The following is a 16,610-nucleotide window of genomic DNA, read 5'->3' on the forward strand; positions in this document are numbered from 1 at the left end:
ACATCAATGAATGAATAAATGAAACAATTAATAATTCAAAACAAGAAAATTCTGATTTCATGATCAATATGCCTGCCTACCTCTACTGTGTCTGCCAGCCTTTGAGTCACGCGCATAAACTAGACACCTCGGGTTCATAGACAATTCGTGCAGACACTGCATCAAGTTCAAAAATCGGAAGAGACGGTGAGATGTTAAAACAAGTCACAAAAAAGGACGTATCCCTCTGGTGCCGAAAACAGAAAGAAGAAAATGACAGAAGAGAAAAACGAGCAAGATACAGGTATGTTTGCATGATTATTTACAGTATGTTTTGTGCTTGAGGTAGCTAGCTAGCTGTCATGATCTAATGAAATGAAAATGAAATAAAAAACAAGTCATTAAACTGATGTACTTGTTTACAACAAATATAAATGCAGTTGTATTTTGTTATTTGTCAATTCAACTTCAGTAAACCACCTTCACCACCCGCTTCACTTTGAATATGAATGTTTCAAATAAATCTGTGATTTTAGTACCCTCTAAGATTAAAAGGTGACAGGGTTGGTGTAAATAACAACTATATTAATACATTGGTTTACCAAGCACATGGGGCCAGAAGTCTAGAGCGGAGCCCCAAAACATTTTTGGCATGTCAGCAAGGATGGATTACTGAATGACCCTACCGAGCCCAAGAGGTCAAGGGACCCTGAACCCCAAGTACTGTAGTTGTGTGAAGTCACTACCTATATAAGTCAAAAACCAAAAGGCTATGAATCTGAACAAATTTAGGTACTGCCCTTCTCCAGCTGACCATCCCAAAAATGCACCAGAATACAGGATATCACATCTACCAAATTCAGAATTTTCTCAGAACCCCCACGTACCCCCAGAACCCCCCCCCCCCCCACACACACACACACCCCCGTTTGTACCCACATTTGCACAGATAGGGTAGGGGGAGAGGGCCCTTATGCATCTGTGTCCAAGGGGGCAGTAGTTCATAATCAGTCACTGTATTAATACATAACCTCACTGTATTAATTTAGAATATGACATTATAGTGTGAAGTTGTCAATTATCGCCAAGCACAGGTGACTCTGCGTTGTGGGAGGGGGCCCCCAAATCAAATTCTGCTTAGGGCCCCCAAAAGGCTCGGGCCGGTACTGCCTCTTTGGCTGCTACTATTTGCGATGTACTCTGCTTTCGACATTCATTTACATTAGATTCCAGTGAGCTGCCTGCTACAGCGGCGCTCGGGGAGCAGTGAGAGGTTAGGCTGCCTTGTGTTGTTGCCGTGGCTGCTTTGTGTTGTTGCCGTGGCTAAGTGGCTGCTTTGACTCAGTGCCCTGGGGCCGTGCTGCTCTGCCCTCACCTTCCCTGATCCGCTGCCCAGACGCGCTGCATTACAGACCGGACCGGACCAGACCAGGCCAGACCGGACCAGACCTGACCTGACCTGAACTGACCAGACCTGACTAGACCAGACCAGACCAGACTAGACCTGACCAGACCAGACTAGACTAGACTAAACCGGACTAGACTAGACCAGACTAGACCAGCAGCCGTGGCCCACTGGTTAGCACTCTGGACTTGTAACCGGAGGGTTGCCGGTTCGAGCCCCGACCAGTGGGCTGCGGCTGAAGTGCCCTTGAGCAAGGCACCTAACCCCTCACTGCTCCCCGAGCGCCGCCGTTGAAGCAGGCAGCTCACTGTGCCGGGATTAGTGTGTGCTTCACCTCACTGTGTGTTCACTGTGTGCTGAGTGTGTTTCACTAATTCACCGATTGGGTTAAATGCAGAGACCAAATTTCCCTCACGGGATCAAAAAATGATGCTCTGATGCTGCGGCTGGGGCCGTTGCCACGGTGATTCAGGAGACGTCCCTGCTGCCCTTGCCGCGGGTAACTGATGACAGGACTAGTGCCCAGCACCCCCCCCCCCCCCTGGAGCCTGATTGGCTATACATACAGGCCATCCCAGCGAGCGGATTGCCAGTACGAGCGCACATGCAGGCCATCCCAGCCTTACTCCTCCTGTTCCTGAAAGACTGAATAGGCGTCCTGCAGAGGCATTTATTATCCCCTAATTCACTATTTAATGTTGTCATTTGTCTGAATTACAGTGTGGTTAGTGGTCATCTGCAATATAAATTGAGTCAAGGCTGTGAAAACTCAAGCAAATGTTTGTCAGAGAGAGTTTGTAGGTCACCGAGGGCATGTGTGTGTGAGTGTGTGTGTGTTAGTGTGTGTGTGTGAGGCGTCCAGATGCAGTAAAAAGTCAGAGGAGATGTGGCCTTCCTCCCTCTCCTCCTCCCTCTTTTCTCCTCCTCCCTCTCCTCTCCTCTTTTCTCCTCCTCCCTCTCCTCCTCCCTCTCCTCCTCCCTCTCCTCCTCCTCCCTCTCCTCTCCTCTTTTCTCCTCCTCCCTCTCCTCCTCCTCCCTCTCTCTCTCCTCTTTTCTCCTCCTCCCTCTCCTCCTCCTCCCTCTCCTCCTCCCTCTCCTCCTCCTCCCTCTCCTCTCCTCCTCCCTCTCTCTCTCCTCTCCTCTCCTCCTCCCTCTCCTCTCCTCCTCCCTCTCTCTCTCCTCTCCTCTCCTCCTCCCTCTCCTCCTCCTCCCTCTCCTCTCCTCCTCCCTCTCTCTCTCCTCTCCTCTCCTCCTCCCTCTCCTCTCCTCCTCCCTCTCCTCTCCTCCTCCCTCTCCTCTCCTCCTCCCTCTCTTCTCTGTTATCTCCTCACTCTCCTCTAACTGTGTTCCCTCCATTCTATCCCTGATGTTCCCTGCTTTGTTCTTATTATTGTTCCCTCTGATGTTCTCCACGTTGTTCTTTTTATTGTTCTATCTGACGTTCCCTTCATTGTTCCTTGTGTTGTTCTCTCTGATGTTCCCTGCAGCACCCCCTGCCCGCCCCATCCCTTCTGTTCTCTCCTCTCTTCCTCTCTCTCTCTCCTCTCTTCCTCTGTTCTCTCCTCTCTTCCTCTGTTCTCTCCTCTCTTCCTCTGTTCTTTCCTCTCTCTCCTCTCTTCCTCTGTTCTCTCCTCTCTCTCCTCTCTTCCTCTGTTCTCTCCTCTCTTCCTCTGTTCTCTCCTCTCTTCCTCTCTCTCTCTCCTCTCCTGCCCTCCCTTTCCCTCTGTTCTCTGTTCTGTTGTTCCACATTGTTCTCTCTGCTGTCTGTTCCCTGCGTTGCTCCTGCCTTGTGTCCGCCACTGGGCACACACACACACTCACACACACACACACTCACACACTCTCAAACACTCACACACTCTCAAACACTCACACACTCACACACACACATTCTCAAACACTCACACACTCAAACACTCACACACACACACTCACACACACACACACACTCACACACACACACACAAAAGCATGTTTTATTTTGATTCTCTGAGTGTTAGAGCTCACTACAGAGGGACTGTGCACTTTGGTGCAGCAAAGACGGTAAGAATATCCAAACAAGCAACCGCCAGTGGCATGCCTCTAAGCTGTGTGTGTGTGTGTGTGTGTCTGTCTGTGTGTTTGTGCGTGTGTTTGTGCGTGTGTGTCTGTCTGTGTGTGTGTGTGTGTGTGTGTGTGTGTGTGTGTTTGTCTGTGTGTGTGTGTGTTGTGTGTGTGTGTGTGTGTGGATGATGTCTGTGTCTCAGATGCAGGCTAAGCTCGGCCTCATCAGAACCATCCTGCCACATGACAGGTGACCTTGAAGACAGGCGTACGCCCTTGAGGAGGCTTTACATTTCTGGTGTCTGTCTTGCCCCTGCAGTGCCCCCCCCCCCCCCCCAGTCCACCTCTATTTCACTCCCCTCCAGCCTGAGCCCCCATCAGCATCACCTGATCACCTGTGCTGCTGTTTGTGCCAGAAGAGCGTCTCTCCATCATACATAATACATATCCCACCATATGCTGCCAAGGCCGAGGGGCCACACACACACACACACACACACTCACTGGCCAGGGGAAGCTCTAGCAGAGGTGAACTCTCTCTGTGGTCATTCACACATCCCCACAGGAGCTGGTGGAGCTGTAGCAGGCCCTGTCCTGCAGCAAGAGCAGCCGACTACAGGCCACATCAGGGCCATATCAGGGCCACATCAGGGCTACATCAAGGCCGCATCAGGGCTGCATCAGGGCCACGTCAGGGCCAGACCCGTCCCAGGGTGCTAATGGACCAGGGCTCCCTCTTAAGGCCTAGTGGCCTGATGTGCCTTGATGGTGCGTTTGACGTGCCTGACAGGAAAAGGATAAGATGTAAGATGAGAGCTCGGGGCGGGAGAGCCCATTTGACTCCCTCATGTCCTTGAACTGAAGGAGTGTTTAGCCGCTAGGCGCCTTCAATAGAAACCTCTTTTACTAGGTTGTCACACAGCCCCGATAAGGGAACAGAAACTCTCACAAAAAAAAGATCCGCACACACTCTTGGGTCTGGAGGGGTCAGTACGTAATTATTTTCCCCCTCTGTCCTTTCTCAAGAGCACAATGTCTTGATTTCTTTCAGAAGTGGAACAGCAGTAGAATGCTTTGATTCCCACAAGTCCCTCTCCCCCATACCCCCACACCCTGCTCTTTTACCCCCCATACCCCCACACCCTGCTCTTTTACCCCCCACCATAAGTCCCTCTCCCCCAAAGTCAAAGTCTGCTTTATTGTCAATTTCTTCACATGTCAAGACATACAAAGAGATCGAAATTACGTTTCCCACTATCCCACGGTGAAGACAAGACATATTTTACCAATTAGGTCCACAGACAAAACATAACATTCAATTAAACAATATAAAAAGTAAATAAGAAGGCACATACAATGAAGAAATAAGAGCAGCAAAACATGGGTAGAAATTGTGCAATTGTGCATACAGTAGACAGTCAATATAATAGTGCAAAAGTCAGGCCAATAAATGGCTGAGGTAGTTCTGTTTGACCTAAGTATGCAAGTGGCATAGTGGTGCAAGTTATGTAAGAGCAGCAGACGTGTGTTCAGAAGTGTTTTCAGGACAACAGGACAACAACAACAAGTTGCAAAGTGTGCAAGTGTACAAGTGGAGTAGTGCAAGTGGAGTAGTGCAAGGCAGCCATTGTGGGTCCAAAGTCCAGGATGTTATGTAGCAGAGGGTGGAGGGGGGGGGAGGGGGGAGAGAGTTCAGCATCCTAACAGCCTGATGTATGAAGCTGTTGGTGAGTCTGGTGGTGCGGGAGCGCAGGCCACCCCCCCCTGCTCTTTTACCCCCCATAGCCCCCCCCCCTGCTCTTTTTAACCCTCCCCAACTCCCACCCCATTTACCCCACACACACATCCTGCTCTGCCCCCCCCCCCCCCCCCCAACACTCACCCCACCCTGCTCTTTTACTCCTCAATAGGTTTTACTGCAACTGGCATCTGTGGGGGTTTACCACCCCCTGCTGGTGCACCACCAGAACACTCAGTCATCATAACACTGGATCCCTGTAGTTTACAGTAAAACAATAGTATGCAGGCTTTCACCACTTTAAGAAGTATGCTTTTCATATTTTATATTTACAAGTATATATAAGTATGCTTTTCATATTTTAGATGTATAAGTATATATATACGTATGCTTTTCATATTTTATATTTATAAGTATATATAAGTATGCTTTTCATATTTTAGATGCATACGTATACATAAGTATGCTTTTCATATTTTAGATGTATAAGTATATATATGCTTTTCATATGTTATATTTTTAGATGGTATGTGATAAACAAGCATGTGATCTCCCTCATATGCCCCATCTGGCCAGGTCATGCTCTATGTAGCCTCTGGTCCAGGGCCAGGTCATGCTCTATGTAGCCTGTGGGCCAGGTCATGCTCTATGTAGCCTCTGGTCCAGGTCAGAAGCCCTGAGACAAATGAAAGAAAAGCTTTCAGTTCACAGCATGGCACTTCCAACTGTCACCAACAGATACCAGACCAGTAGCATTCTAATCACACCAGTCCAGTAGCATCCTACTGTAATCAGCATCACCAGTCCAGTAGCATCCTACTCTAATCAGCAGCAGCATCCTATCAGTCCTCTATTTAGTTACACCGCCATGGAGTCTGAGAGGGCTGGTTCTGTTGGTCAACAGCAGGCCAAGGTGCTTGTCAAGGTCATGGATACAGAGGGACGCAATGTAGGCCCACTCCACTAGTGTGCAGAAATGAATAAATCTAAATGTAAAGCACATGCATTTGTCACCTGAGAGTGTTTCACACAGCAGGAAGCATTATTCACATTTTAGCTCACATGGGAGACAGCGAGAGATCATTCACTGAAGAATGTGGAAACCATCCAGAAAATCTCTTAGAATAATAAACACAAGAGTGTGATATTTCAACATGTTCAAGCTGGCTGCTGGTCTTAACTTGTTTATGTAAGATGTTTCTTACAAAAAAACATTACTTATTGAACCAAACGGACAAATCCTCCTGCTTCGCTAATGACGCTTCTGGATGAACTGTGAGCTGAAGGCAGTCACTTCAGGACAAGGTTGGTGTTGATTAGAATGAGATTATTTTAAGCATATTTAATACAGAAATGAACATTTACTGTAAGATTTAAAGATATTTTGAAGCAGCTTTGAGAGACACACGATCAACAACACCATGCATGGGCTAAAGGGGAGGTTCCCAGATTAAAGGGAACAATGCACACACACATCCATTAGACTTTGCATTTCTACACACACACATCCATTAGACTTTGCATTTCTACACACACACTCACATCCATTAGACTTTGCATTTCTACACACACACATCCATTAGACTTTGCATTTCTACACACTCACATCCATTAGACTTTGCATTTCTACACACACACTCACATCCATTAGACTTTGCATTTCTACACACACACACACATCCATTAGACTTTGCATTTCTACACACACACACACATCCATTAGACTTTGCATTTCTACACACACACTCACATCCATTAGACTTTGCATTTCTACACACACACATCCATTAGACTTTGCATTTCTACACACACACTCACATCCATTAGACTTTGCATTTCTACACACACACTCACATCCATTAGACTTTGCATTTCTACACACTCACATCCATTAGACTTTGCATTTCTACACACACACTCACATCCATTAGACTTTGCATTTCTACACACACACTCACATCCATTAGACTTTGCATTTCTACACACACACACACATCCATTAGACTTTGCATTTCTACACACACACTCACATCCATTAGACTTTGCATTTCTACACACACACACTAGACTTTGCATTTCTACACACACACTCACATCCATTAGACTTTGCATTTCTACACACACACACTAGACTTTGCATTTCTATCCTTTTATCCATATTTCCTGGAAACCTTTGATACCTTTGGGAAGTGCCTTATCCTGGCATCAATGTGTATGTGTGTTTGTCCTGGCATCAATGTGGGTTCATTGTTAATGTGACCATTTAGAACCCACTAAACATACTATCATACGGTCATGTGTCCATTTAGAACCCACTAAACATACGGTCATGTGACCCTTTAGAACCCACTAAACATACGGTCATGTGTGCCAAGTGTTGATGGACAGGAGATGGACTCTCTTCACTCTGGTTTAGATTATGAGACATGGGCAGGTGACGGCAGATGAGAGGTTGTACGCATTTAAAAAAGAATCTCCATATATCAGAAAAGCAAAAGCCTTCAAGGTGACTGCAAGATGACATCAGAATGGTCCTGCCAAAGCACTTGATGTACAGTCTTACAGTGACCGGCCGCTCAGTCTTTCAACCAGAATGGAGTTCCACAAAATGATGCTGTGACACTGTGAGGAATATTTGAATACTTTATTACTTTCAACTGAAATAGCATTTCAGGCATGGTTTCGCCATCCCATAATACAAGATATTACATATAAATAGCATTTCAGGCATGGTTTCTTCATCCCATAATACAATATATTAAATATAAACACAAGCTTTGAACACATTTACAATTATAAATGAATGGCTGTAAACAATCGTCTTTAGGCACACTTATTTTACACGAGACAGGGGCGGCCCATGCTACTCTAGTGATGTGGCAGACATATGAGATGTGAGCATCCCCTGCTTTATACATGACATGGCCCTGACTGAACACACACACACATGATCCTGAACACACACACACACACACGATACTGAACACACACACACACATGATCCTGACCTGTGCTACAATATGTTTATGTATTTATTTGTTGATGTTTATGTTTACATGTTTATTTATGTAATTTGACAGATGCTTTTTATCCAAAGCAATCAAAATTATAGTTTTAAACAAAAACCTACATTAAGCATAATTATAATAGCAGTAGATATTACAACAAAAATATAAATAATAACAATATTTTGATATACTTCTGCAACACTGGCACGACCCAAGAGCGGGTCCTCTGAGCTTCATCTGGGGTTCCACAGCGCCACGACTGACAGCCAGTAAAGACCAATCAGATCGCTCCATCCCAACGGCTCAGATGACCAATCCTGTGATTGATATAGATACTTGGTGCTGTACCATGACTATCATAGAAGTCATAATGCCCAAAGCTGACCATTTAAGACGCGCACACACACGTGCACACACACACGCACACACACACACACACACACGCACGCACACACGCACGCACACACGCGGGTTCCTAGGCTCTTTGGGCGGAGCGCTGGTGCAGGTGCGGAGAGGCTCTTCTGGAGGAGAGGTACCCCAGGACAGAGTTCCCTGCCCACAGCCCAGCGCCCAGCACCCCCACCCAGACCCGGCCGGACGTCCAGGAGGCCAGCACCAAGTGGGAGTGGAGAAGGTACGTCAGCAGCACCAGGGTAGCCTGAGAACACACACACACACACACACGCCTCAAATGAGTTCAATAAATTTCATATATATCTCATATTGTACTAGCTGAAGAGACACACACACACACACACAACACACAGCACACGCACACGCACACACACGCACACACACACGCACACGCCTCAAATGAGTTCAATAAATTTCATATATATCTCATATTGTACTAGCTGAAGAGACACACACACACACACACACACACACAACACACAGCACACGCACACGCACACACACGCCTCAAATGAGTTCAATAAATTTCATATATATCTCATATTGTACTAGCTGAAGAGACACACACACACATACACAACACACAACTTTAGTGTTTGTACTGCATCCATCCATCTTTCCATCCATCTAGTCATCCATCCACGGACAGGCGTGTCCTGAGGGTCTTACCACAGCTCGACTACTGAAGAGCGATGTCCTGTCCTTGCCCAGGTGTGGGTTGGAGGAGGTCAGCGCGACGAAGCTGTCCCCTACCATCATGGCACCGAAGGCTCGGGTCAGGTGCAGAGGCAGGGGGAGGTCATCCTCTCCACACACTCTCACATACTGCACAACAAGATAGAGAGTGAGCTCACAGCACACACACACACTCACGTACTGCACAACAAGCACACACACACTGAAAAGACTCCCTAAGTTAATATATATATGTTTTATTATAACTATATTGTTTCTTATTTTTTAATGTACATTTCATTTAAACCGTCACAAAGTCCTTGTAGAAAGTGCTGCAAAGAAATTGTAGGATTCTATGGCTGTCACCAAACCACGCCCAGTTTACCTACTGGGAAACCCCGTAGCTCCAGAGCAGGGGCTCAGACTAGATAAATTGTTTACGCGCCCTGAACTCACTCTTTTGTTCATCAACCTAGCACTTCAGTGTGTCCTGTGTCGTGTGCGTCTTTTGAGTTAACGTAAGTTATCATTTAATGACCTTCACTTTGACTTTTGTGATGTTTATGAGTTAGCGCTGCCAGCCCATATTGTGTGAAGTTAAGGTCTTTGTTTGCTGGTTAGATGTGTTTGTGTTTGAGTCCCATGTGAGCGATGGGATGATGCTGGTTGATGTCAAGTATTGTTTAGTTGTACCTTATATAGCCATATGATTTAGTTTATTGTTTAAATGTCAATTGTTTGTTTGTGAGTTGGGATCTGTACCGATTTCTCCCTTCTGTTTATTTCCTCTTTGGTGCAGCACACACGCAAAACCCAGTGAAGTCAAAGAACTAAATTGAAAATCAAAATAAACTGCTTGTGTTGCACCGAAACCCTGCCATCTCCGTGTCAATCACTCCACACCAGTGAGCCTTCTAACCGGGGCTCTGCCTGCTCACCACACACTCACTCTCCTCGACCCACATCACCCCCTACAGTTCCTTCACACACACACACACACACACACACACACACACACACACACACTGCACAACAAGCACACACACACACTGCACAACAAGCACACACACTGCACAACAAGCACACACACACACACACACACTGCACAACAAGCACACACACACACACACACACACTGCACAACAAGCACACACACACACACACACACACAACAAGCACACACACACACACACACACACACACACACTCACGTACTGCACAACAAGCACACACACACTCACACACTGCACCACAAGCACACACATACTGCACAACAAGCACACACACACATACTGCATAACAAACACAGTGAGGCAAGAGCTAGACAGACACACGATCAACAACACCATGCATGGGCTAAAGGGGAGGTTCCCAGATTAAAGGGAACAATGCACACACACATCCATTAGACTTTGCATTTCTACACACTCACATCCATTAGACTTTGCATTTCTACACACACACTCACATCCATTAGACTTTGCATTTCTACACACACACACTCACATCCATTAGACTTTGCATTTCTACACACACACACACATCCATTAGACTTTGCATTTCTACACACACACACATCCATTAGACTTTGCATTTCTACACACACACACACATCCATTAGACTTTGCATTTCTACACACACACACTCACATCCATTAGACTTTGCATTTCTACACACACACATACATCCATTAGACTTTGCATTTCTACACACACACATCCATTAGACTTTGCATTTCTACACACACACACACATCCATTAGACTTTGCATTTCTACACACACACACTGGACTTTGCATTTCTATCCTTTTATCCATATTTCCTGGAAACCTTTGATACCTCCTGGCATCAATATCTGTGTGTGTGTCCTGGCCTCAATGTGGGTTCATTGTTCACCCTGCTCTCCGGCTTGCACAGCATCACAACACTAGGGCCCCATTCCAGAACCCTTTGGCTTAAGAGGGGCGTTTAGAACCATTTTACCAGAAAACATGTGATGCAGAACCCAATAGAACACATGTGAGGTGATGACTACTGTCCTAGTACCTTCCATGGTCTTGACTAGGGGTCAGCACTATACTCTATACTCTAAAGGGGTCAGCTCTATACTCTAAAGGGGTCAGCACTATACTCTATAAAGGGGTCAGCACTATACTCTATAAAGGGGTCAGCACTATACTGTAATTAAAACACAGAAGTGGATCAGAGCAACCCGGGCGGTCAGACATACCTGGCTCCCAAGTAGCCAATCAGGGAAGACCAGCCAGAGCAGGCCGAAGAGGAGGGTGGCGCAGAAGTCCATGTGGAGGAAGAAGCGCTGGGCATCGCTGAAGATGCCGCGTGTGTCCAGGTGCACTGCCCACGCCTGCCGCCTGTGGTCCAGCGCCATCAGGACGAAGCTGCTCAGCACAAAGCTGGAGAAAACCACCAGGTCCAGCACAGGGACCTGCAGCACAGGGCAGGACATTTACACACACACACACACACACACACACACCAGGTCCAGCACAGGGGCCTGTCAACACAGGGCAGGACATTTACACACACACACACACACCAGGTCCAGCACAGGGGCCTGTCAACACAGGGCAGGACATTTACACACACACACACACACACACACCTCACCTGGTTTAAGGACGTTCCGCTGGCTCCACCACCCCAGCAGGTGCCGAAGAGAAGCGCAAGGGATGCCTGACCACAGAAAAACAAAACAAAACCAATCAGCCCTGCTCAATAGCACACCTGTTTGAAATGCCAGCCCTGCTCAATAGCACACCTGTTTGAAACGAGTGCCAAGAGCGGACTAGGCCCACTGGACTTGGTCGTATTCCTGGAATAGTCAGAGATTGAGCAGATTTCCAGACCAGTGTTCTGAGGCCCATATTAAAAGATTAAGACGTTATGAAAGCACTCATTCATTCACTGTTTCTGTAAGCACATGGCATATTATGACATTTATAGACTACAAAACACAAAACTACCCATCTGAGATAACAGGCATTATTAACAAACTGCCCTTACACACAGTTAAGTACAAAATGTGAGTTCTTATTGCGCCAGAAAAACATATCAGCAGATCATCTGCTTCATTTGCATCTGTTGCACAATTTTGCCTCGTGATCTGTTGTCATTTCCAGACAGAGGAATTGGCCCTAAACCCTAATTTGACACGGGTATGGATGCGTCTGGGGTTATATCACTGTTCCATATCATTATTATGAACACAAGTGAGCGTGGGCTACTTACTACGAGTCTGGAGGTTGAGTGCTCGGTCAGCGACACTGCCTTGTTGCTTTTGAAGAGGAGAAATTTCACGTTGCTGGCGAGCCACACGCACACGAGGGAGCGCGTCATTTCAAAGGGCTCTCCATCCATTCGAATCTGCCCCAGCTAGGCGTAAAAAAGCCCAGTTAGACATTTAATGGGTCCCTACACCAATATTAGCCTACACTAAATAAGTTGACCTGAGATGCAAAAAACTACAAGTTAAATTCTCACCAGTGGAAAAAGATTCTTGGAAATGATGCGGTATAAAATGGTCAGCAAAAGCCCTGAAACGATCTCCGCTGATATGATTTGACTTTCAGCTGCCGTTTTCCTGCCGTTGGGATTCATGCTGTCGCACTTCTGAGTTGTGTTGACTGTTGACAACGCTGACTGTTCCTCTCGTTTGGATGCTGTGTCCCGTTGTAGTAGCGGAACTCACTGAGTAGGACATAAGTAAATAACCGACACTTACACAACTTCTTACGAAACCGCAGCGGCGGGGGGCGGGGACGCCGGTTCAGATGGTTAAGTAAAGACACGTTTCCGGAGTTTGCTCTTGTAATAGAGCGAAGCCAATCGAAACGTTGCAGTCACCAGTGCTAACTCGTGGTCACCGTCAGACACTTACATCTTGCTTTCAATTGCCTAATGTAGTCTAGCTGTAGTTGTGGCCTAGACCTATATTTTTCCTGTAGGCCTATAAAACATTGTTACTGAAAAAGTCATCATAGTGGCCTAAATATTTGTATTAATGCTACATTACAAGCGGCCAGTAATAGGCAATAATTCAGCCTAAAATGACAACAGCCAATATACAAGACATTTCAACAGCATGAAACATGTTTTGATTAAACATGTTTTTCTACAGTCATCGGTTGATTATCATCGAGCGCATCTTTGCGGTAACGGGATAGAGTTGCGAGAGTTGTGGTAGTTTGATACTATGACCGGCAGATGGCCCCAGAGACCATCATGTTTGACTATTGCTTCTCATGTGACGCTTGATGTTGGATAAGTAGGCTTATGCCCCACTGCAAAGATTTCAGTATAATATAATATAATATAATATAATATAATATAATATAATATAATATAATGTCTGCAACATGTCTCATGAGATATCCTGTTGTCCTTATCATAAAAGAGGAATACAAAGTGAAGGTGTTCAGCAGTCAGAGACAGGATCTACCCAGTTTGATTCCCCACTGCTTTGTCACCTCTATCATCACATATATGGCACAGGCACACACAAAGGCACGCTCAGAGGAGCACATATATGGCACAGGCACGCACTCAGAGGCACACACACACAGAGGAGCACATATATGGCACAGGCACGCACTCAGAGGCACACACACACAGAGGAGCACATATATGGCACAGGCACACTCAGAGGAGCACATCTGTCCCAGGTTGAGCTGCTGTTTGGGAGCATGATCACACATCTACCAGCGCTGTTTCCTTGTGAGTATTTCAGGTCCTAAATCACAGGCCTGCCAGTCAAAGCCTCTTTAAATATCCCACTGGCGACCCATGCAGACCACAAGCAGCGCAACGCCCCTTTAAATCTCCCACTGGCGACCCATGACTAACACCTCTTACTGAGTCAATGGGTGATATAACACAACCACTTCTCAAACACACAAGCACATACACACAGATGCACACACATACACACACACACACAGATGTACACACATACACACACATCAAAGTGTCTGTGTGTTTATTATGTTAATAAATATTAAATACATATTTTCCTTCTGTGTCAATCTGAATTAAAGTTAAATTCTGTTTCTATTTTTAGGCATCACATGTTGTGGCTGTTATTGCACAATGGGGGGGATTAGGAAATTCAGGTTTTCCTTGACCTCCAGTTGCCTGTGTGCTGTGGCCGCTCAAAAGCACAGCCACCGTGGCCGCTGTTGCAATCAGGGAGAGAGCAGAACAGACGACACAAGATGACACGAAACGAAACAAGGCTAGCGACTGAGTGAATGGAGATGGAGATTACTGGCCGTTTTGGTTTTTGCGTAACAAAGGGGAACAAAGCTGTGAGTGAATTTGAAAGTGGGAAGGCCATTATCAGCTGCAGCCATCTCTAGACATTTATAGACATAATTAGACATCTTTATGCATCTCTAGACATCTCTACTAGGCATCTATAGGCATCTCTAGGCATCTATAGGAATCTCTACTAGGCATCTATAGGCATCTCTAGACATCTCTACTAGGCATCTATAGGCATCTCTAGACATCTCTACTAGGCATCTATAGGCATCTATACTAGGCATCTATAGGCATCTCTACTAGTCATCTATAGGCATCTCTAGACATCTCTACTAGGCATCTCTAGACATCTCTACTAGGCATCTATAGGCATCTACACTAGGCATCTATAGGCATCTCTACTAGGCATCTCTAGACATCTATACTAGGTATCTATAGGCATCTATAAGCATCTCTACTAGGCATCTATAGGCATCTCTACTAGGCATCTATAGGCATCTCTAGACATCTCTACTAGGCATCTATAGGCATCTCTACTAGACATCTATAGGCATCTCTACTAGGCATCTCTAGGCATCTATAGGCATCTCTACTAGGCATCTCTAGACATCTCTACTAGGCATCTATAGGCATCTCTACTAGGCATCTATAGGCATCTCTAGACATCTCTACTAGGCATCTATAGGCATCTCTACTAGACATCTATAGGCATCTCTAGACATCTCTACTAGGCATCTATAGGCATCTCTACTAGGCATCTATAGGCATCTCTACTAGGCATCTCTAGGCATCTATAGGCATCTCTAGACATCTCTACTAGGCATCTATAGGCATCTCTACTAGGCATCTCTACTAGGCATCTCTACAAGACATCTCTACTAGACATCTATAGGCATCTCTAGACATCTATAGGCATATCTAGACATCTCTACTAGGCATCTATAGGCATCTCTACTAGGCATCTATAGGCATCTATAGGCATCTCTACTAGGCATCTCTACTAGACATCTCTACTAGACATCTATAGGCATCTATAGGCATCTCTACTAGGCATCTATAGGCATCTCTACTAGGCATCTATAGGCATCTCTAGACATCTATAGGCATCTCTACTAGGCATCTATAGGCATCTCTAGACATCTATACTAGGCATCTATAGGCATCTCTACTAGGCATCTATAGGCATCTCTACTAGGCATCTCTAGACATCTATACTAGGTATCTATAGGCATCTATAAGCATCTCTACTAGGCATCTATAGACATCTCTACTAGGCATCTATAGGCATCTCTACTAGGCATCTCTAGACATCTATACTAGGTATCTATAGGCATCTATAAGCATCTCTACTAGGCATCTATAGGCATCTCTACTAGGCATCTATAGGCATCTCTACTAGGCATCTATAGGCATCTCTACTAGGCATCTATAGGCATCTCTAGACATCTCTACTAGGCATCTATAGGCATCTCTACTAGACATCTATAGGCATCTCTAGACATCTCTACTAGACATCTATAGGCATCTCTACTAGGCATCTATAGGCATCTCTAGACATCTATAGGCATCTCTACTAGGCATCTCTAGACATCTATACTAGGCATCTATAGGCATCTCTACTAGGCATCTATATGCATCTCTACTCATCTATACTAGGCATCTATAGGCATCTCTACTAGACATCTCTACTAGGCATCTATAGGCATCTCTACTAGGCATCTCTAGACATCTATACCATAGGCATCTCTACTAGGCATACAGATATCACTCATTCTGTAGATATAGTTATCACTCATTCTGTAGATATCATTCATTCTGTAGATATAGATATCACTCATTCTGTAGATATAGATATCACTCATTCTGTAGATAATAATAATTCTGTAGATATAGATATTACTCATTCTGTAGATATCAATAATTCTGTAGATATCATTCATTCTGTAGATTTAGATATCACTCATTCTGTAGATATCAATAATTCTGTAGATATCATTCATTCTGTAGATATAGATATCTGTAGATATAGATATCACTCATTCTGTAGATATAGATATCAATAATTCT

The 16,610-nt window shown here is 45.4% G+C and overlaps 1 protein-coding gene across 2 annotated transcripts; it reads right to left on the reverse strand.

Moving 5' to 3' along the window:
* Nucleotides 1–7,795: 7,795 nt before the first annotated feature.
* Nucleotides 7,796–13,046, reverse strand: LOC121715810. 2 transcript variants are annotated; one of them, XM_042101747.1, is made up of 7 exons: nucleotides 12,765–13,046; nucleotides 12,513–12,656; nucleotides 11,892–11,957; nucleotides 11,494–11,709; nucleotides 9,257–9,412; nucleotides 8,642–8,831; nucleotides 7,796–8,607 (listed from the first exon to the last, which is right to left on the reverse strand). In XM_042101747.1, the coding sequence occupies exons 1-6, from the start codon at nucleotides 12,879–12,881 to the stop codon at nucleotides 8,649–8,651; spliced, it is 882 nt and encodes a 293-aa protein (XP_041957681.1). In that variant the 5' UTR covers nucleotides 12,882–13,046; the 3' UTR covers nucleotides 7,796–8,607; nucleotides 8,642–8,648. The 2 variants fall into 2 exon arrangements, with proteins under 2 accessions (XP_041957681.1, XP_041957680.1); XM_042101746.1 differs by having other exon boundaries at nucleotides 7,796–8,831.
* Between the last annotated feature and the right edge of the window lie 3,564 nt (nucleotides 13,047–16,610).

Source organism: Alosa sapidissima, chromosome 8 (genome assembly GCF_018492685.1).
Source record: "Alosa sapidissima isolate fAloSap1 chromosome 8, fAloSap1.pri, whole genome shotgun sequence".
NCBI classification, from domain to species: Eukaryota; Metazoa; Chordata; class Actinopteri; order Clupeiformes; family Clupeidae; genus Alosa; species Alosa sapidissima.